Source organism: Lolium rigidum, chromosome 1 (genome assembly GCF_022539505.1).
Source record: "Lolium rigidum isolate FL_2022 chromosome 1, APGP_CSIRO_Lrig_0.1, whole genome shotgun sequence".
Lineage (NCBI taxonomy): Eukaryota > Viridiplantae > Streptophyta > Magnoliopsida > Poales > Poaceae > Lolium > Lolium rigidum.
The window spans coordinates 224,027,242-224,049,770 of record NC_061508.1 but is presented as its reverse complement, the minus strand read 5'-3'; the positions used below and the strand labels follow the sequence as shown (position 1 = coordinate 224,049,770).

At 46.6% G+C, this 22,529-nt stretch overlaps 2 protein-coding genes across 3 annotated transcripts; both read left to right on the top strand.

The window, feature by feature from the left end:
• The first annotated feature begins 12,826 nt into the window (after positions 1-12,826).
• LOC124683225 lies at positions 12,827-16,824 on the top strand. 2 transcript variants are annotated; one of them, XM_047217785.1, is made up of 7 exons: positions 12,827-12,953; positions 13,846-14,288; positions 14,622-14,788; positions 14,866-14,946; positions 15,036-15,111; positions 15,198-15,287; positions 16,365-16,824. In XM_047217785.1, exons 2-7 carry the CDS (start codon positions 13,862-13,864, stop codon positions 16,526-16,528), a joined length of 1,005 nt encoding a protein of 334 aa, XP_047073741.1. In that variant the 5' UTR covers positions 12,827-12,953; positions 13,846-13,861; the 3' UTR covers positions 16,529-16,824. The 2 variants fall into 2 exon arrangements, with proteins under 2 accessions (XP_047073741.1, XP_047073740.1); XM_047217784.1 differs by having other exon boundaries at positions 12,830-12,953; positions 16,362-16,824.
• A 1,405-nt stretch (positions 16,825-18,229) lies between these two features.
• On the top strand, positions 18,230-20,816 carry LOC124655397 (cation/H(+) antiporter 15-like). The gene is made up of 2 exons (XM_047194303.1): positions 18,230-18,448; positions 18,573-20,816. Exons 1-2 carry the CDS (start codon positions 18,230-18,232, stop codon positions 20,814-20,816), a joined length of 2,463 nt encoding a protein of 820 aa, XP_047050259.1.
• Positions 20,817-22,529: the final 1,713 nt, after the last annotated feature.

Sequence of the window (22,529 nt, the reverse complement as noted above, 5' to 3'; positions counted from 1 at the left end):
AAACCTGATTGTAGAACTTTTTGCGCGGTTCTATCTCCGGCGTGATGTCCTCCATAAGCACTGCCATGGCATTTACTCAATATCTCTTGTTGTTCATATTCGGGAACACATCTTCGCATAATACCATCCACTCCTTCTTTATATAAGTGTGGGTCATCCCAGAAATAATGCCTCAAATCATAAAAGAATTTCCTCCTTTGCTGAGAGCTGAAAAGGTTGGAGGCAAGTACTTGGAAACAATAAAGTTAGCATAATCAGCATACCAAGGACTGTCTCGCGAGCTCACCTTTATCACAGCCAATTGTTCATTTGGAAAACTATCATTAACGGGAACGGGATCATAAGCAATATTTTCCAATCTAGACAAATTATCGGCAACGGGATTATCGGCACCTTTCCTATCTACAATATGTAAATCAAATTCTTGCAAAAGAAGTACCCATCTAATAAGCCTCGGCTTAGCATCTTTCTTTGTCATTAGGTATCTAATTGCGAGCATGATCGAGTATGAATAGTGACTTTTGAATCAACAATATAAGATCTAAATTTATCACAAGCAAAAACTACAGACTAATAATTCCTTTTCAGTTGTAGCATAATTTCTTTGAGCAGCATCAAGAGTTTTACTAGCATAATGAATAACATTCAGTTTTTTATCTACTCGTTGTCCAAGAACAGCGCCTACAGACAAAATCACTAGCATCACACATAATATCAAATGGTAAATTCCAATCGGGAGGTTCAACTATAGGAGCGAGTTGTTAAGGCTTTCTTAAGAGTTTCAAAAGCTTCCTTACAATCATCATCAAAAACAAATGGTACATCTTTTTGAAGAAGATTAGTAAGAGGCTTTGAAATCTTGGAGAAATCTTTAATAAACCTCCTATAAAACCCAGACATGACCAAGGACACTACGAATACCTTTAACATCCCTCGGATAGGGCATCTTCTCAATTGCTTCAACTTTAGCTCTATCAACTTCAATACCTCTCTCAGAAATTTTATGTCCCAATACAATTCCTTCATTAACCATAAAGTGGCATTTCTCCCAATTAAGAACAAGGTTAGTTTCTTCACATCTCTGCAAAACTTTATCAAGGTTTCACAAGCAACTATCAAAAGAATTCCCGTAGACGGAAAAATCATCCATGAATACCTCTACAATACTTTCACAAAAACCATGAAAAATAGCGAGACATGCATCTTTGAAAAGTAGCAGGAGCATTACATAAACCAAAAGGCATACGTCTATAAGCATAAGTTCCATAGGGACAAGTAAAGGTGGTTTTCTCTTGATCTTTAGCTTTAACGACGAATTTGTGAAAATCCGGAATAACCATCAAGAAAGCAAAAATGAGTATTTTTAGACAATCTTTCTAGCATTTGATCAATAAATGGTAAAGGGTAATGATCTTTCTTAGTAACTTTATTAACTTTTCGAAAATCAATGCACATTCTATACCCTACAACCACTCTTTGAGGAATGAGCTCATCATTATCATTAGGCACAACGAGTCATACCTCCTTTCTTGGGAACGCAATGTACGGGACTAACCCATCTACTATCAGCAATAGGATATATAATACCAGCTTCAAGAAGTCGTAATACCTCATTCCTTACCACTTCCTTCATCTTCGGAATTAGACGACGCTGAGGTTCAACAACGGGCTTTGCATCATCTTCCATATTAATAGCATGTTGGCAAATAGATGGAGAAATCCCCTTCAAATCATCAAGAGTGTAGCCAATAGCTCCTCGGTGTTTCTTCAATATTTGCAATAATCTTTCTTCTTCAAACTCGTAAGCTTAGAACTAATAATAACAGGATATATTTTCTTATCATCAATATGAGCATATTTAAGATTATCAGGTAAAGGCTTTAAATCAAAAACAGGATCTTCCTTAGGTGGCGGTGTTGTACCCAAATCTTCCACCGGTAAATCGTGCTTGAGAATAGGTTGGCGAAGAAAAATTTCCTCAAGTTCATCTCTTTCTTTCCTAAAAATTTCACTCTCGCTATCCTCCAAATGTTGCTGCAAAGGATTGTTAGGAACAAGAACAATAGATGCACTACTTGCTCCATTTTAAAATCATTACTAGGCAAATCAGCTTTATAAGGAGTTTTAGTAAATTTAGAGAAGTTAAACTCATAAGATTCACCAGCAAATTTAGTCAAAATTTTCTCTTTCTTGCAATCTATAATAGCTCCACAAGTATTTAGAAAAGGTCTACCAAAAATGATAGGACAATAATCACTAGCAGCGGAACCAAGTACCAAAAAGTCAGCAGGATATTTAATCTTACCGCATAAAACTTCCACATCTCGGACAATACCAATTGGTGAAATAGTTTCTCTATTAGCCAGCTGAATAACCACATCAATATCTTCAAGTTCACAAGAATCAATTTCGTGCATAATCTCCGTGTAAAGCTCATACGGAATAGCACTAACACTTGCACCAATATCACATAATCCATAATAGCAATGATCACCAATTTTAACAGATAGCATAGGAATACTAGCTTATTTGGGTTTATTAGGATGTGAAACAATATTAGAAGCATCTTCACAGAAAATAATATGACCATCCTCCACATTTTCAGTCACAAGATCTTTAACTATTGCAACGACGAGGTTCAACTTTTATTTGTTCTTCAGGTTCTCTAGGTTTCTTTTCACTTTTATGAACCGCACTATTTATAACGAGTACTCTTTCATTCTAGTAGGGAAAGGAGTTTTTTCAATATAAGCTTCGGGAATAACACGATCGGCGGTTTCAATTACAACACACTTATTAATAGATGAATCAATTTTATCTTTGTATGGTTCATGATACTTATCAAAATTCTTCTTAGGCAATTCATAATGAGAGGCAAAAGCTTTATAAAGATTTACAGACAACTTGGGAATCAAGACCATATGTAGCACTCATATTACGAAATAAATCGGTATCCATAAAAGCTTCAATGCATTTATAATCATAAATTATACCGATTCTCTATCCTTGTCGTTCTCCCAACCTTCAGTATTTTCTTGGATTCGATCAAGAAGGTCCCTTTTAAACTCTTCTTTGTTGCGTGTAAATGATCCAGAACAAGAAGTATCCAGCAAGGTCTTGTCTTGAAAAGAAAGTCTTGCATAGAAGTTATCAATAATAACATTACCAGGAAGCTCATGAATGGGGCATTTGAGCATTAAAGACTTCAATCTCCCCCAAGCTTGGGCAATACTCTCTCCATCATGAGGCCAAAAATTATATATGCGATTCCGATCCTTATGAATTTCACTTGGAGGATAGAACTTAGAATAAAACCGGGGCACAATATCATTCCATTCAAGAGAATCCCCATTATCCAGTAATTTATACCAATGCGCCGCCTTACCGGACATCGATAAAGAGAATAATTTCTTCCTCACTTCATCCATAGCAATACCTGCACATTTGAATAACCCGCATAATTCATGCAAAAACAATAAATGATCACCGGGGTGGACAGTTCCATCCCCTTCATAGCGGTTATCCATAACACGTTCAATAATTTTCATAGGTATTTTATATGGTATCACTTCCTCACCTGGCGCCTCATCTACTACCGTTGCAGTAGTAGTAGATTTCCCAAATAGAAATTGAAGAGAAGATCTCTCCATAATGACTTATAGCAGCGAGGCAGAAATAAAATCAGCACAACGATAAAGGTTTTCCTTACCAATTCCACTTACCAATAGCGCTTCACTCCCGGCAACGGCGCCAGAAAATAGTCTTGATGACCCACAAGTATAGGGGGTGTATCGTAGTATCTTCGATAAGTAAGAATGTCGATCCCAACGAGGAGCGAAGGTGTTGACAAGCGGTTTCGATGAAGGATTCACTGTAAATGCTCACGAGACAAGTATTCGGGGGGTTTTGATGTAACGGATGAATAAAGTACGTGTAAGTAAAATGCGAGAGAAATAATTGCAGCGAGTGGCCCAATCCTTTTAGCACAAAGGACAAGCCGGTTTGTTTACTTATAATGACCAAACGTTCTCGAGGACACACGGGATTTTAGTCTAGTGCTTTCGCTACATACGGCTAAATAATCTTCATTGTTATGATAAGTGTTGTGTGGGTGAACCTATGCTAATGTACCGCCCTTCTTAGGACTAAATACATACTTGTGATTATACCCCTTGCAAGCATCCGCAACTACAAGAAAGTAATTAAGAATAAATCTAACCACGAGCCTTAAACTGCGAGATCCTGCGATCCCTCCTGCATCGATATACCAACGGGGGTTTAGGTTTACGTCACTCCGGCAACCCCGCAATTAGCAAACGAATACAAGATGCATTCCCCTAGGCCCATAAATGGTGAAGTGTCATGTAGTCGACGTTCACATGACACCACTAGAAGAATAACACCACAACTTAAATATCACACCATTGAATATTACTCAACCATAGTTCACTACTAACATTTAGACTTCACCCATGTCCTCAAGAACTAAACGAACTACTCACGAGACATCATATGGAACATGATCAGAGGTGATATGATGATGAATAACAATCTGAACATAAACTTGGTTCAATGGTTTCACTCAATAGCATCAACAACAAGTATAGATCGATACCGGGAGAGTTTCCCCTATCAAACAATCAAGATCAAACCCAAATTGCTACGGCGGTGACGAGGTGCTGCGGAGGAGATGGCGGTGATGATGGTGGAGATGATGATGATGATGATGGTGATGATGTCCAGCTCGATGTCGGTGACGATGGCGTCGATTTCCCCCTCCCGGAGGGAATTTCCCCGGCGGATTCCTGCCCGCCGGAGAGCTCTTTTCTCTCTGGTGTTCTCCGCCCCGCGAGGCGGGCTGTAACCCTTCGTGAGGATTCCTCTCGTGGCTTAGGTCTTCGGGACGAAGGGTTTGGCGAAGAAAAGGAGGCGAAAGGGGTCGTGGGCCCTCCACACCACATGGCGGCGCGGCCGGGGCTCGGGCCGCGCCGCCCTAGGGTGTGGGCCCACCCCGGCTCCTCCTGGCTCCTCCTTCGGCTTCCTTCGTCATCTTGAAAAATAGGATTTTTGGTATAATTTCCTTCCACGAGTTGATCTTCCGAAATATTGCGTTCGACGGTGCTTTTTCCAGCAGAATCCCGGCTCCGGTGTTCGATCCTCCAATAATGATGAAACATGCAAAATAGATGAAATAACATAAGTATTGTGTCCCAATATGAAATATATCAATGAATAACAGCAAATTATGATATAAAATAGTGATGCAAATTGGACGTATCAACAAGTTCGCCCGTGACCTCGACCTCGAGCCCGGCTGCCAGCTCACCTTCCTCTACGAGGGAAAAAAGGAAAAAAAAAATGCGTCGCCCCGCTAGAGCAGATCCCAAACGCAAACAGACGCATGAACAAAAACGGTCATTTTTACGTCCGCAGCGCGACGTAAACGGACGCTCGCGGACATTAAAATGTGCACGCTGGAGATGCCCGGAATGCGCTCTTCGTCGATCGATCGGTCCTGGCCCTACGGCATGGACTACTACGGATAATGCGGCCCGACATTCTCGCTAGAAGTTCACGCACGTCCGTACCAGCGATCAGCCAGCGTACGTGATCGATGACTTGGCTGTCTAGCTGACTGGAACTTGCACGTCCGTACCAGCATGAGGCAAGCATGCATATTCACCGCCTGAGCGTGACTGCGTGAGGCATGGATTGTTTTTTAAATTTTTTGCACGGATCGATTATGGAAAGATGCAGGGGAGAGAAATGTTTTCTATGGGGGGCAGTCTCATCGTCAGCTTTCCACGAAGTACCTTTGCTGCTTTGCACGTCCTGGTGCTATAAGACTATTTTTCATCAATGGTCAAATATGGAAACATATACGGAGTACAAAACCATAAGAGCATTTCCAACCGCGTCCCCAAAGCATCCCAAATATCACTTCGGTCTTTAGCCCATCCTTTGTGTATAGAAGCTCTATCAGAGACACCGGACACTTAGGACATCTCCAGCGGGCCGACGCATTTTGGACGTCCGAAATATCCGTTTGTGTCGGCCCGCGGACGCGATGTGGCCCAGGGCGACCGTTTGCGTCTTGGGTACCTCCAGCGGTGCCGATGCATTTTTTTACCGGGGACAACGTCAAGCTCGCTAATGGCGTTTTACGTCCCGTCGAGGACTGCCGCCGGCGATTAACTGTTCCCGCGCGACGACGATCGTTCCCGCGCTTGCCCAATAAATTGGCAAGTTTCGCCGGCGTTTCGCGTGCGCGGGAAATGCCCTGCGCGGCAACGCCGTTTCCCGCCCCGTCGTGGCTATATATGGTGGACACCGGCGGGGGCGACGGGCACACCTCAAGCTACCATCCATCCATGGCCGACCACATGAATTGGGAGCACGTTGTTCACATGTGCCGCCAGCTCCACCCGGAGGAGGAGGAGGAGGTAGCCGCCGCCGGCGTTGAGGCCCAGCAGCTGGACCTGGAGGTGGCGGCGGCGGAGGCGGAGGTCGCGGAGGCGGAGGCGGAGGCAGCAGAGCGCGCGGAAGGGCGCCTCGCGGCGACCAGGGCGGAGATCGCCAACGCCATGGCCGAGCTCGCGGAGGCGCGAACGGCCATCGCGGCCCCTCCGGCCGACACCGTCATCCACGACATCACGGACGACGACGTCCCTGTGCCCATGCGCTTCGAGTACGCCAGCGACCAGCGGATTCTGCTCGCGTCCTTCGAGTCCCTGGCTGGGGACGCCCTGCGCCGTCAGGCTTGGGTGGCGGAGGAGGAAGCCCACAGCTATGCGATGGCCACGGCTCGGGGGTTAATGTGCTCCGACCTGGACTCGCTCCAGCGTAGGGGCCCTTCTCCCGCGCGGGCCGAGCAGGAGAACCGCGAGCTGGAGGCCGCCATCGCCGCCAGGGATGAAGCGGTGGCGGCGGCGGCTAGGGACAGGGCCCGCTTCGTCGCCGACATGGCGGCGATCTAGGTGGCGGTCCAGGCGAACAAGGACGCGGCAGCGGCGGTCCAGGCGGCGGTGGCGGAGGAGGAGGCCCGGGCGGCGGCGGTCCAGGCGGCGGCGGAGGAGGAGGAGCCCAGGCGACGGCGTTGGCGGAGGCTACCAAGGTGGCGTTCGCCCAGGTGGAGGCCCTGTGGGACAGCTCCCTGGCCGAGTCCCTCGAATGTCGCAGGCGGCAGGACGAGATGTCCAGTCGCCGGCGTGCGCGGCGCGCGGAGTGCGCGAAGCGCTCCCGCTTCGACGACGCCGCCGGCCCTTCCGGCGGCCAGTAGTAGGACGCGCGACTGCGAGTAACACTGAGGCCGGTGTAGGCTGCGTGACGGCGAGTATGTACGGCCGTTGTAGTTTTAGGTTAACTCGACTAACCATCTCCGTAAAGATGGTCCTTTTGGCCAATCAATAGTAATGAAAAAATCTTTTGCTTACCTAGTCACTGCCGACCGGGCCCGGATGTACCCAACGCGTACAGATTCCGCGATTGCCGAGCGTCCGCGGAGACGCAAGCCTGGCGCATATTTGGGCCAGGTTTGCGTCTTCGCGGACGGCCCGGTCACTTTGCGTCGCCCCGCTGGAGGAGGCCCCAGACGCATTTCCGATCACGGTGGACGAAAACGGTCACTGAGCGTCCGTTTGCGTCGCGCCGCTTGAGATGCCCTTAGCATGCATATTCACCGCCGGACACTTAACATCTCCCAATCGTGCGCTTCAAAGGCTACTTCGGTCCGGACGTACCCTAAATATTGTCCGGTGTTCCTAGCCCATCCCCTGTGTATAGAGGCTCTATCAGTGACGCCGGACACGACTTTTACACTTGCATTTTTTTTGTTTGGGGGTCACGTTTGGGGGACGCGGCTAGGAACGGGAGCCCCCAAAAGCGGCACCCACACCGTGGTGTCCCCCAAACGACCAATCCGGCGCTTTTGTCGGACGTCATTTGGGAGATGCGACTGGAGATGCTCTAAGTGAGTTTGGTCGGCTAAAAGGCTGATCTTTAATTACTAGTATTTTTGCGAAAATTCCACCGATTTATTAATAATTATCGATAGTAGTACAAATAACCCTAAAACTAACATAAATTCTAAATATGTATTTGGACCATCTAGCGACGACTATAGACACTCGCACAAGTTGAAGGAGCGTCGTCGTCCTCGCCCTCCTTCACCGGAGTCGGGTAAAGCTTGTCTCAGTAGAGCTTGTTGTACTAGATAGGCGAAAAATCGTCGTGTTAAGGCTCCAAATAACCAGCGCACCTGAGCAATAACCATCGCCAATAATGACAATAGTAGATCGAAAGAGACTGACATGAAACCACACTAACGAAGACGAAAACCGATCAGATCCCAGGAGATCCACCGGACACATGATTCCACACGTTCTCCCCTAGAGTTAAACGCACCAGTGGAGCGATGTATGGTGGGGAGGACCTTATGTGACTTCAGGATATAACCACCGCCTCAATATCCCAAAAATATACTAAAAAGCAATGTAAATAAAGAATGGAAATTTCCTGTCGGCGAGGGACTATGGTCTGCCACACCTCCAACACCCCAAGCCCGCTAGAGACGGAGTGGACCGACGGCATCGCCGACAAAGAGAACGGAACCCTAGATGGGTTTGTGTCTACCACCTTCTAGTCCCCTTTCAATTCCTGGCTGCTCTGGCTGTGTCCGACATAGCATATCCAAGTAATCCTAGTTTATACAAAATTAATCAAGGAACGGAAGTGACTATAGTTCATTGACCCGCATATAGTCATTTCTCAGTCGATAATGTTTTCGTCTCCTCCATTTCCCGACGAGTCGTAGTATTTTCATCAATGGTCCTTGGAGATGATTGAGAAATAAAAAAATTCCACTCGCATGAGAAATACCAAAACCACTATTTTAGGCCTTCGTTTCAAGTATTTCTTCTAGAATACTAATACTATATGTACGTTAAGGGATCGAGCGGTTTATCATAGTTGGTGGTGGTTCCTGAAGTTAGGTTGTAGATTATTCCTGTTCAAATTTGAGTGCATTGCCGAAAGTGTAGAAGCTGCAAAAGAATATGGAGAAACAATTAAGAACTTACGACTCCTACTTTATTACTTTCAATACACTACAATAGCTAGCTATGCACGTAATCACGTTGAAAAGTCAATCATGGACAGCTCACCAGAAATCAACAATATGCATTTGCTTTATTCATGAGAAAAATATATTATTTTCTATTATAATAAACCTTTCATTTTCTTGCAAGATAAGCATGACAAAGATATGAATTTGGCTGCAGAAAAATATAAAGATTTATTATGTTGGATTAGGATGGAAACATTTATAAACGATACCAATTAGGGAGCACTAGTGTGGAGTCAATACCCAACAGTCCATGAAAGCAAGACAACGCAAAACATAAATCAGATTTGTTGATTAAGATAGACCTAATGACAAGCTTTACTCCAACCTTGCCTATAATGTATCTACCACCTATCTATCCATCTAACATCTAATAATCTACTAACAAGAGGAGAAGAAAAAGAAGTTCAGATCATGGGAACTCCACCACTCGTGTAAACCTGTGGGAGGACAAGCAAACAACCAAAAGGAGGACAATTTGTACTTAAAGGATGTGATGGGTAAGTGGGTCTCTCTCTACTAACCTAAAAGGTGATTATTAAGTAAGCACTAAACGCCACTTAATCTCAACTTAGAATGCAACCCTAACTGAGGGCCCATGGTAAGGCCTTGTTTACTTCTCTCGTATTTTTTTCCCCAATGGGTATGGGGATGGGAGGGGATTTGGTGTTCACCCAATCCCCTGAAATACCCTTCCCCAAAAATACACTAGTATGATGGAGAGTTTTTGATTTAGGCAAAAAATGTGGAGATGGGAGGGGATATCTCGGGATTATGTCGTTCAAAACCGGAGAAGTAAACGGACTAGTGGGGATTTTCCGGGATACGAAATAATTCCCTCCCATCCCCGTAAATACCCTAGAAGTAAACAAGGCCTAAGAAGACAAGTGGCAAATGAACAGAGGGCATAAGATGATAAGAAAGATGTCCATCAGCCATTCTGGAGGCATGTGCAACATATACCTTCAAGCCTTCACATACCATGCATATAAATAACTCGTCTTTGATTTCCAGAAGACAAGATGAACTTGCCTGGCTTTTTCATGGGATAATGTACAGTAGATTTCAAGACCTAATTAGGGTTCTCACCGTCAAAATGTAATATTTTCCGTCTGGCTCAGATATTGTAGTGTCTTCAGTTTTGGAGTAGTAGAGCAACAACCATCGCGCTCCAACCAATAGTAGCACGTCCAGATCCCTGGGAAACCTAGACAAACCATATCGGCCCATCTGTATGTGTTACTGAAGATTCCCACAGTTAGCTTATCAATGGTTCCCTTTGCAGGGATTAGTGGAGGCCAGAACACATGCTCATGGTAGGTAGTGGATTGAAAGGGTGTTAATTAGTAAAAACGAATACACAAAAAAGGTCAGGGTTATGTTCCTTTTCGCGTGCTTCCCAGTTCCAACGCACTAGCTAGTTACCAAATGCCCGTGTGTGTTGTCCAATTAGGTTACTGATTTTTAGTGCTTCCCGAGCATCCAACTAGCAAGCTTATCCAAAGATCATTATCCATGAAACCTGCTTTGTTGTGCACCTATCTGTCCGTATACATAGTTAACACGGTTTCTCTCGCAAATCGCGTGGGCATATTCCACCTGACTTTCGAGCTCTTTCTTCTGTGCAACATAAAGGCACCGGCACTACACACTCCTACTGTCCTACTGTACATATCACATTCAAGCTAGTTATCGAAACCCTTATCGCAGAGGTCCTGATCTGAGATATACGGAGTATTAAAGAAAAACAAAGGCGGTACGGCGTGCATGATTGCAACCAAGGGTTGTGAGATGCCAATGCCCAATTGGCAGCAAAGAATTTGAGATGCCAAAGGATATTACCACGTACTGTGTTCCTGTCGCCTTGGAGCCTTTAAAACTGATTTGGCCCTATCCCACGAGGCCACCATATGCAGGCTGCAGGAATGTGCGCATCCAGTAGCACGCATTTGAGTTCAAGCACCGTTAGCACTTTGGCATTTTGCACATGCAATTCCCTTTGTTGAAATGTGCTCAAACAATTCTGAATTTCATGAAGGCTCCACCTAAGCATTCCACATGGGCGGCTTTCTTTCCTACAAATCTCAAAATTTAAAATATTCGTATATTTGTAGATTGATGCTCATGTATTAAAATATTCATGTATTAGAAAAGTATTCTTTTATTGTTGAAACAAAAAATAACCAAAAAGAAAAACAAAGAAGAGAAATAGATCACTACAAGAGGGTATGTCATATCGCGGCAGATTTGAAGGACGACAAAAAAATGCTTTCAAAAGTTTTTTGCCTGATGGATCAACTAGTCGTGGGCTCGTGGCGCCTAGCAAAGCAGATGTATATACAAGAACGACACTTTGCAATGCCACCCTAGGGGATATAAACATGATGTATAGAAATGCCCTGATTTAAGACGTGTGGTATGTTTCATATTATTAGTTTGTATCGTATATTTAAGGTAGTAATTGATATGTGTGTTTTTTCTTATTATGACATTGTATCCAATTGTATCCAATAATATAGAATTGATTTTATTGTTTTGCTTAATTTCTAAACGTGGTAACGAGAGAGAGAGAGGGACTTGTATTTTCATCCTTTATTTGGGAAACGAATGATTAGCCTGAATTCGGCCAGAAATTATTTCAAAGAGTACACACAAGAACATCCAGTCCTTGCCGTCAAGATAGGTGCTAGTCCTAAATGTACGGACAATTGGGAACACAATCATGGTAACTAGAGAGAGGTATTTGTTGGTCTATCTTAATCCAACACTGGCACCATCACTCCTACTAGCTACACTGCTCTCTCCACAACCCTACCTAATATTTTTTGAGGGTTTTGACCCTATCTACTTTGTTGGTATGGGACTAATCCTCAAACAAAGCTAGCTTGCGTTTGGTCCTGTTTATATTGGATAATCACAGCACAGTAAGCCCAACCCATGGTGGGGATTCATATTTTACGCTTCGTGCATCAATTGGCAAGCGAGACGCATACCGCCATTGCTATTTGGGCTTGGCCTATTTACATTTTAACTATTTTCGATCGCTTCACCTTAGTTAAAAATGGTTTCGCTAGCTTTTTTTGCTTGTCTTTTGTTGCCGTTGGGAGAAAACTCCGAGTTTATCATGTCAGCTCAAAATATTTGAGGAAACTAGGAATGCTCACAGATTAAAAAAGTGCTCATAGATTTGAAAAATATTCATGGATTTCAAAAGTGTTTGTGAATATGGAAAATGTCATAGATTTAAAAAGTATTCTCACAATTGAAAAAAGTTTTCGAATTTGAAAGAAACGTTCCTCAATTGTAAAATTCATGAATACTGAAAAATTTTCATGAAGTTTTTAAAATATTGTGGATTTCAAAAATTCTTCAGGGGTTTAAATTTGTTAAAAATCAATATTCACAAAAATGTCTAGGAATTTAAGAGAAATCATGTTTAAATTAAATATAATATAAATAAAATAAAAAATGAGCACGAAAAATTAATTAGAAAAAGGTAAAAGCTGTGAAATGCCCCTCCAAAAAAGAAAAAGAAAACCCAGCTTAGGTTCTAGAAGGTTCCTAAAACCGGTAACAGAGTGAATATGTGGCTAAGCCCATTTAGGGAACACGAATAGACGCCTATTGGGGCCAAGATGATATAGGCCTATTGGGCTGTCGCGCTCGCCGACGCAACGCAGCGGCCAGCGCCTCTCTCCCAGTCACCCGCTTCGCTTCCCCAACTTCCCAAATCGCGAGCTCCGAGGCCGAGCCACCGTGCTCCGATCAGATCGCTGATTCGCGCGCCGCCCCGCTCCCGCGCCACTCCACTCCACTCCGTCCGGAGCCTCAGGTTCGGCTCGCTCCCCGCACTGAATTCCAGGGGTATATTCGTGTTTTTCCTGGGGCGATCTCGTCTCGTTACTGGACTATTTGTTCGGTTGTTTCGTCAGTTTCCCGCTGCGCTATTATCCGATTCGGCCCCGATGCATCTCCGGCCGAAACGACGGCATTTTTCCTGCAATTTTCGGGTACTCGGTGAGAATTTTTGGTTCTGTGTGCTGAGAGAAAATCAGAGCTAGGGTTTGTGTCGGATATGTTTGATCCGGCAGCCTGGACGCGCTTCTGGTGTTTACCTGGTGAATGGATGCTGTTGCAGTGAGTAGTAGCGGCGTGATTGGTTGGGTCCAGCATTTAATTTGTACTAGCATACACGTAATACTAAGATAAGACCACAGAAATGCATAGTCAGCCCATCGCACTGTAATAGTGGCACTACTGCAGTGCTACTGTATTGAGCGAGGAGAAACGTCTCAGGCTTTCAGCCATTCCAATCAGATTTGGTTGGGTGTGATTTGTGAGCATTGCAATTCTGCAGGTGTACCAGGTAGTACGGTACATATTTGATATTTTCTGCAGCTCTGATAGAATAAAACAGAATGTATCGATGCCAGATTGGTTGCTTCGCTTTCGTTACTCCTGATACAATGCCATAGCGAAATTAGCATCTTGATCTCCATGTTTGATCCTGTAGGAGGTGCTGCAAGTAAGGGCCCGGTGTGTAGCCTATTGATTTTTTACTTCATTGTGTTATGGTAGATAGGTTAGTTTGGTGTTAGTGTGTGTTTTGCTCAAACTTCTACATCTTGATACAGATTCCGGATTTGAGCACTATATCATCTATCACAGTTTTGGCTATTAAAAAATAACTTCACACACATTTCACATGCCTTGATGCTGTGCAGAGAACTTCAGTGGACGATGCAAAGAAGAGGGGGCGGTAGAGGTGGTCTCTTTGGTTTCGGAGACCCTTTTGCTGGTTTCGGCGGTTTCGTTCCACCTGGGAACCTTATGCCCAGTTTCTTTGGTGGCTCAAGTCCCTTTGATGATCCTTTCCTTGCAAATCCGTTTGGTTCTATGGTTGGACCTACCCAGTTTGAGCAAAGATTTTTTAGTTTGAGTATGTTTGGGCCCCCCAGAGGTCTAATTGGAGGAGTGATGAATGCTGGAGGCTTCCAGCAGCAAGCTCCTGAACCAAGCAGGCCAAAAGGGCCAATTATCGAGGAGCTGTCTTCAGATGATGAGGATGATTCATATGCGAATGAAAACGATGACAAGAAGGCTAACCCTATGAAGCATCCAAGGATTAGCAGAGAGCCCTATGTGGAGGAGCCTGATGAAGTTCAAGGTTGGCTTATTTTATGCTGTTAATAGTGGTTTTAACAGTGGCATTTTACTTTTTGATCTTGCTTCAGCTTGTGATAGTATACATAATAACTATACAAATTCATCATTAGTTATTTTTTTCGCTGCTATCATATGGAGTTCATGCTAGCTGGTTTTGGTACCAGGCAGCCTACTCAACCGATATAGTGATGTTAAGGGTTTTATGGGTCCTTGCTCAGATGTGATTCTCCTTCATACATCGAAAGATTGTTGAGAATATGTGATTTCTACATGCCATAAAGGTTGGCAAAACAGGTGAATAAGGGAGGATACTAATGTTAATAACTTTTGACAGATAATAAAAGACCTAAACATGAGCAAGTTGGGAGAGAGTATGCCAGAGCTGGCACATCATATCAACAGCCGCAGACATATATGTTTCAGAGCTCAACTGTTACATATGGTGGTTCAAATGGGGCTTGCTATATGTCTTCAACCACTAGGAGGAGTGGTGGAGATGGAGTAAGTTCCTCTTTGCAGTGTTGTTATTTGTTAATGTTCAAAGTTCTGGTGATGATTGTTTCTTCAATGTCTTGTAGCTTACAGTGGAAGAATGTAAGGAAGCGGACACAACTACTGGTAAAGCTACTCACAGGATCGCACGGGGCATTGGCAATAAGGTATTTGTTATTCGCAAACCAGGCATATGACTTTAGTTCTTTGGACTACACATGAGGTTATGATCGGAGCTATTATTCTGTTGCTGCAGGGTCATGCACTAACTAGAAAACTGGACGGTGATGGAAGAGTGAACACCATGCAAACTTTGCAGAACTTGAATGAAGGTTCTACTGTTTTATTGCCTTTTGTTACTGGCACCCATATTATGTCTGCGAGGCTGTTTCTGATTCTATTTTTTCTTCTCTTGTAGACGAGCTTGCTGGGTTTGAGGAATCATGGCAAAGAAATGCAGGGCAATGTCTGCCTGGTTTGGATCCCAGAGTAAACATGTTTAGCAGTGGTACACCCCCGCCCCTTCTCTGTCACTTATGCACATGATAAATGCTTTACATGGGATTACACACACTGACGTCAATCGACTAGTAGACCACCAAGCTGGACTCATCTGTCTAATATTCTATAGCGAGATCACACCATGATGCTCAGCTCATCTCAGCTGTACCTTGGTGTAATTCACTCCCTGACAAGCTTACCTGCCAATGTACCTGGGAAAGGATTCATTGCATAGATAGTACCTTGGGGGTTAAATACCAATATAGAGATCTTAACCACCATTGGTGGACCTAGCGTCCCTGTTAGCAGGCACGCTTAAAGCTAGTGCATGCGCCATACCAGCGATTGTAATTGGTCAAACGTTGGTTAATTAGCATGCTAAGGCTGGTGCCATTTCTTGGGTTGGCGCGGCCGTGCCACTTCTTGGTCTGTGTCTGGTTGCTACACATCCCTTTTGGGTCTCCAGTTCTCCACGAGACCATGAGGGCAGACAAACCTACAGATAGATCGATCAACTGATCGAAATCGATGCCCCATCCAGGCATCTGCCTACTCTTGGCTGGAAAAGATAGATGTGTATGCTTTTTTTTTGTCAACGTGCACACGGAAGAGTTAGTTGTGTATCAGTGCATGCGAAAAAAATTCGTCGTATTTACGGCTTGCCCAGGCCTTTGAAAAATTTCTAGGTCTGCCAATAACTACCGATATGCATTTGTTGTAATTGTGTCGTGTGTGGACTTGAGCACAAACTAATGTGAACATAGAGATCTGAACTCAGGGTTATCTTGTCTCAAGTGGACAATTTATGCATTTACCAGTCCGTAATAGAGCTGATGCCTTTCATTGGGCTTTCATTATTAGTATGGTCATATGCATTCTTGTAGTCATGCTGTATTTTCCTGTACATGGGTAATTTGCAACTTGTTAATGACCTGGATTGCTGTTTCTCCGGTTACATGACTGAGTTCCAATCTGTTGGTAGCTTGAATTGCATGTCTATATTGTTTTCATGTTTGAGCTTAAATTACATGACTGAGTTCCAATCTGTTGGTTACGTTATCTTATATTCTTACAAATGTAGCAGGAACTTTTCACCCTGGCATCCGAGAAGAGAATGGAATGCCTGCACTTCCAGCACCCAGTGAAATGTTTGCGCTTCCAGCACCCGAACAATATCGTGGCTCCAGTTCCTCAAGGATGAAGAGGCGTCCCTTGAATGGTTCGTCACAGTATCGTTCCCATCCATGACTTCTTTTGGACTTCAGGCAGGATTATGATCACGGCTTGCAGAAAAAGAATATGATGTATGTATCTCTAGCTCGCCCCAGCTGTTCAGCAAGCTATGTTTACATTTTAGTCAGCTTAGCTTATAAAGCTCCGTTGCTGTGGTTGAGAGAGATTTAGAACGTCTTACCTGCTACTGTTCCCATAAGTGTGGCTCCCCAATCATGAAAAATGTAGGCTCTGTTCGCAAGAATTAATCATACCTTCCGCAGAACGTTGTGATCTGTAAAACACTAAAACCAATGTCAGGCAAGGCTGCACTCCTGCACTCCTGTACTTTCTGACATGGCTCGTAACTGAGTTGCATCATACTGATTTTGAATATAAAGTGTTCAAAATTTCGCCAAAAATTAATTATGTGCATCTTCCTCGGTCATACAATAGGAAACTCAAATGCAAGGAAGTCAGACATTTCCAAGGGTGTTAGCGCACTAGTATTATTCGGATATGAAATATAGTGTAATTGGGATGGTAAAAAATAGTTCATTTTTACGGTTTTGCTATGTCTCAGTCAAGAATTTCTTATGTCTCGTCACCATAGTTTTTTAAAAACCGGATTGCTAACTCCCGGTTAGCCAGGAACTAAGTTAGAGCCCGATCAAACCAGTTTAGTTAGCCAACAAGAAACGTATGGGGCAGACTTCGCGTACGTCTCCTCTCCTCTCACATGCGATCAAGAAGACGGCTTCTGTTCCCGGCCGCCTTCTGTCCCGTCGGCGCCACCGATCGGCCCCTATTCTGTGGCCTTTGGGCCATGGATGCGGGGTGGATCTTGGTCTCCGTCGGCAGGAGGGCTCCGTTTTTTCGGTTTTAGGGTAGGTTTGGTGTGGCGGTGCTCAGATGGCAGCGGTGACGTCTTCTCCAATAAAGTTTCTCCGGCTTCAGCCCTATCTCGGTGGCGACGTCAAGAGTTTGTGGGAGTAGTGTGCTTCTCGAGGATTTCGGCTGGGGGATCTCCGGATCGTCATGGAGCTTCATTGGCGGTTATTTCTTCTTCTTTGCCCCCATGACGGATGTAGTCTTCTTGATCCGTTTAGCGACTTCCCGTCCGACTCGGGGAGGAGCGACAAGAGCTGACGCACCGTTGACACGGTCTGGAGGTTGAAGATGAATGGCATCTCAAGATTTTTATTGTAATTATTATTTTTGTTGGGGGTGCTTTGTACTATTCCGTGTTTTTCTTAATGCCAAGGTTCTATTCGCAAAAAAAAAACTTGACGATCGTTAGATTTGCATCGTGATTCGTGCATACGAGAATTACACATGGATTAGTAATTGCACATGCATGTACAATTGCATAATTTTGCCCTAGTTACACCGCATTACAGATGAAACAGATTGAACGGGAATTAAGCCGAAAATTAGCCGCGTCTTTTAAAAAATGCAATTCATTGCCAGTTGCACTTTTCTGCTAGTAGCACTTTGCTCAGATGACTGAGAGTCAATTCACAAATCCTATTTTTACTTCCTTCAAATGTGGAATGCGTTGCTAAACTTAGCGACTGGTGCTCCACGTTTCCAGCCAAACCATGTCCACTCCACACCATCCCGCGCTTTGCTCTTGGCGCCATCTTGCACGCACGCATCGCATGCCATGGAAAATTCCCCATTGCTCTCCTCTCTCGTCTCCTTCGACCTCTGCTCCGCGAGCACCGGTCACCACCGATGTCGCTGGCGGAGGGGGTCCAGCTCAACAAGAGCCTCTTCTGCTTCGAGGCCGACACCGGCGCCACATCCTCCGGCGTCTTCGCCGGCGACGACCCCCTCAAGTTCTACTTCCCCCTTCTCCTCTACCACATATGCGTCGTCTTCATCCTCTCCCGCGCCATCCACGGCACCCTCCTCGGCCGTGCTGGCGTCCCTCTCGCCATCTCCCAAATCCTCGTACGTACATCCACGTCCACTTAGCTCGTGTTCATGCCATTGCTGTGCGCGATTGAGCTAGCGTTCGATTGATTGATTGATTGGTTAATTACTAATTGCACAGATGGATCCATGCTATGTATAGGCCGGCGCGCTGTTGGGCCCATCGTTCCTGGGTCGTTTCTTCCCGAGCGTCGGCCAGATCTTCGCCACGCCGGAGGGATGGGTGCAGATCAACACGGTCGGCGGCTACGCCTTCACGCTCCACATCTTCACCGTCGGCGTCAAGACGGACCTCAGCATGATCGTCAAGTCCGGCAAGAAGGCCGTCGCCATCGCAATCTTCGGCACCGCCGCGCCGCACCTTGCTATGTACATCGCCGGCCTCGCGCTCAACGACTGCCTCCCCAAGGCATGGATCGACTCGTTCCTCCTCACCAACCTCACCTCCTGGTGGTCGCTCTCGGCCTTCATCGTCGTCTGCTGTACGCTCCACGACCTCAACCTCCTCTCCTCCAAGCTCGGCCGCCTCGCCATGTCCGCCGCCCTCATCGGCGACTTCGCCAACACCTTCTCCATCGCCGGAGTCACGTCCTACCTCCTAGCGTCCAGCCCCGAGGAGAAGCTCCAGCGGATAGGCTTTATGTCGTCCCTCTCCTTCTCCATCTTCATTGCGCTCATGGCGCTGGTGGCGCGGCCGACGATCCTGCGGCTGATCCGTGACGTGCCGGAGGGCGCGCTGCTCCCCGAGTCCCGCCTCGTCGCCGTGCTGCTCATCTCCCTCACGTGCAGCTTCGCCGGCGAGCTCCTCGGACTCCACGCCACGTACGGGCCATTCATGCTGGGGCTCATGCTCCCCGGCGGCGCCCCGCTCGGCGTGACCCTGGAGGAGCGGCTGGACCGGCTCGTCGTTGGCGTGCTGACGCCGCTGCTCTTCGCGCAGGGAGGGATGAGGATGAACGTCTACACGATCGAAGACGTCTACACCTGCGCCCTGCTCGAGGTGTTCCTCGTGGTGGGCATCGTCGCCAAGTTCGTCGCGTGCATCCTACCGTGCTTGTACTGCCACATACCGGTCCGGGAAGCCGTCGTCGTCGGCCTCATGATGAACTTCAAGGGCATCACTGAGTCGGTGTACGCCTCATCGTTCATGGACTCCAAAATACTTGACGACCAGGCATACGCGGCGTTCATGATCAATGTGCTTGTGATCGGCGCCGCCACGGCGTCGGCGGTCAAGTACATGTACCACCCGGAGGAGAAGTACGTGGCGTACCGGCGGCGCACGGTGCAGCACAAGAAGCTCGGCGAGGAGCTCCGGATGCTGGCGTGCGTCCACTCGCAGGTGGACGTGGGGCCGATGGTGGCGCTGCTCGACGCGACCAGCCCGACGCCGGCGACGCCGCTGGCCCTGTACCTCCTCCACCTTGTCCCGCTCGCCGGGCTCACCAGTTCCGTACTCCGCCACTTCAAGCACGGCGACCCGAACTGCGTCCCGACGGGGTCGACGGCCACCGAGTCGGAGCGCATCGTCAACGCCTTCCAGTTCTTCGTGGGCCAGCGGCCGCAGGGCTCCTCGTCGCTGCTGCCCTACGTGTGCATCGCGCCCTACGCCACCATGCACAACGACGTGTGCGCCGTCGCGCTCGAGAAGCGGGCCATGCTCATCATCGTGCCGTTCCACAAGCGCCTAGCCATCGACGGCTCCATCGAGCCCACCTCGCCCAACGCCGGCGCCATCCAGGCCGCCAACTCCAACATACTCAACTACTCGCCCTGCTCGGTGGCTATCCTTGTCGACCGGGGTAGCCTCTCCGGCGTCGTCAGCGCCGCGTCCGCTGCCGCAGTCGATGGCGGGTTCCCACACCGCGTCGCCGTGTACTTTCTCGGCGGGCCGGACGACCGGGAGGCGATGGCGCTGGCGGCGCACATGGCGGAGGACGCGCCGATCGGCCTGACCGTGTTCCGGTTCTTGCTGCCGGTGGAGTGGCAGCAGCGGCTCAACCCCGAGGAGGACCAACTTGACGAGGAGGCGACGCAGGATTTCGTCCGGCGATGCGTGGACGAGCACCGGGTCTTGTACAGCGAGCACACGGTCGGCGGCTCCGACGAGATGGTGGATGTGATCCGCAACACGAGCCTGTCGTTCAACCTGCTGGTTGTCGGCCGGCGAGCGGAGAGCCTCGAGTCGCCGCTCACGGCCGGCATATCGGACTGGAGCGAGCACCTGGAGCTCGGCATCCTCGGGGACTTGCTCACGTCAACGGACTTTGGGTGCCGGGTGTCCACGCTGGTGGTGCAGCAGCAGACCAGGGCGGCGGCTGGTGAGTTGTGCCAGTCGCCGGAGAAGCCAGAGAAGGCACAACACCCGCCAGATGGCCCCGTTTGAGAAACCATGCAGCCTAATTCTTCTACTGTAGTTTTTTGTTTGTTTTCGGGTAGCCTAGGCTCAGTTCTTTTGGCGGCTTCTCCGAGAAGCTGCCCTCCCCCTAGCTTCGCGAGAAGCCGCACCAAAAATTTAGAAAGGCTTCCGGACTTGTTTAGCCTAGACCATTTCGGAAGCCTTTCAAAATTTTGGAGTGGCCCCAGTGAAGCTGAGGGGGCAGCTTCTCGGAGAAGCCGCCAAAAGAACTGAGCCTAATTCTTCTAGGTTGATCACCTAATGCTCTGTAGCACTGTAAATTCGTGATGTGATGTAACATGTTGCAATCTTAGATCGCATTCGACAGAGATTCAGAAAAGAAATTCAGGTCGGCACACATTGCATCCTGATGTCACATTGGTTGAGACATGACACGACAATCGCTTTCCTGATGCTTCGATGAGGTATTACTGCTCTCGTGATTCAGCGATTTCCTGACCGTGGCAAGCGTTGGACAAACACTAAGAGGTCGTTTGGTATCCATCATTTAAGCCTGAAATCTTGGAATTCATTTTAAAATTCTATAGGTGGGCTGTTTGGTTGCCACAGAATTGGGCCATCATTTCATTTGGGAAATCGAGCAAAATGATGCCATGTGTAATCACAATTCCGAGCTGAAACCTGTCATTCACAATTCCTGTGGCAACCAAACAAATTCAATATTGAATTCTACTGTCATTTACAATTCATGTGGCAACCAACAAGTGTCCATTTCTGAAATTACAATGTAAATGAAATGAATACATGTATTCATTTCAAAATGCTACAAATGAAATGAAAACTTGGCTTCCAAACGACTTCTAAGATCCATTCGACACATTTTCTTCATCCGAAAAGGATGGGAGTTCAAAAGGTGTAGCGCCGTTGCACACGTCAGACAAGCATACAAACGGAGTTGTTTTACTACTACAACGAGATCGCCTCGGGGTTCATACCTATTGCTTCCAAGGACATCGTCATGGTCCTAAATTGGAGCAAAATTAACCGTGGACACGACCGAAAAGCCTGCATGCATGATGAACACCATGTTGTAAATACATATGTACGAGCAATATGTTTTGGACCCAGCATATCTCCAAGATGAATCAATGGTGGTCATTAGATGGCAAGTTCGACGAGGATGATGCCGGCTCCTACATCGCCAGCTAATTCTGGTTTCGAGTTGAATTTCGTGGTTTCCATCATATTCACACACACATACCAATCACGAGGAGGAGTTGTAAGCTCAGATCTCAGGTTAAAAAGCACCACATGGATATCCAAGGAGGAGGATCTTCACAATCCTCTCCCAACACCTCGTCCTACGATGGCCGAAGAAGGTTCAGTTCCCGAGGGCCGTGGGGCCCTAGTCATTGTCCCGGTCACATCAACGATCGAGCAACCTAGGTTGTAAGGGTAGATTTTTTAAAAGAAAAGAACGATACCTAGCATGGGTTACAAGCGGGAGGGGACATTCTGGTTACATATGTTAGAAACGCTTTGATGCCACATTCAAATGAGAAGAAAGGAACGCTATTGATCACCAACACGTACACATGAGCACAAATTGGTGCGTGGGCTCGAACACAACTTGTGAAATAACGAGAGAGCTTATAAAGTTATCATAAGAGATAAGTACATGGGCGTAAGAGGTGTGTACATGGGCAGCGTACAAGTACACACAATCGGAGGTGTAGGTAG

Coding starts and splice junctions, on each gene's coding strand:
- LOC124683225 (XM_047217784.1), top strand. CDS start 13,862: ATGCAAAGAAGAGGGGGCGGTAGAGGTGGTCTCTTTGGTTTCGGAGAC. Junction 15,112..15,197: donor TTTGCAGAACTTGAATGAAG/GTTCTACTGTTT, acceptor CTTCTCTTGTAG/ACGAGCTTGCTGGGTTTGAG. Junction 15,288..16,361: donor AGTAAACATGTTTAGCAGTG/GTACACCCCCGC, acceptor TTACAAATGTAG/CAGGAACTTTTCACCCTGGC.
- LOC124655397 (XM_047194303.1), top strand. CDS start 18,230: ATGTCGCTGGCGGAGGGGGTCCAGCTCAACAAGAGCCTCTTCTGCTTC. Junction 18,449..18,572: donor TCGCCATCTCCCAAATCCTC/GTACGTACATCC, acceptor TGCTATGTATAG/GCCGGCGCGCTGTTGGGCCC.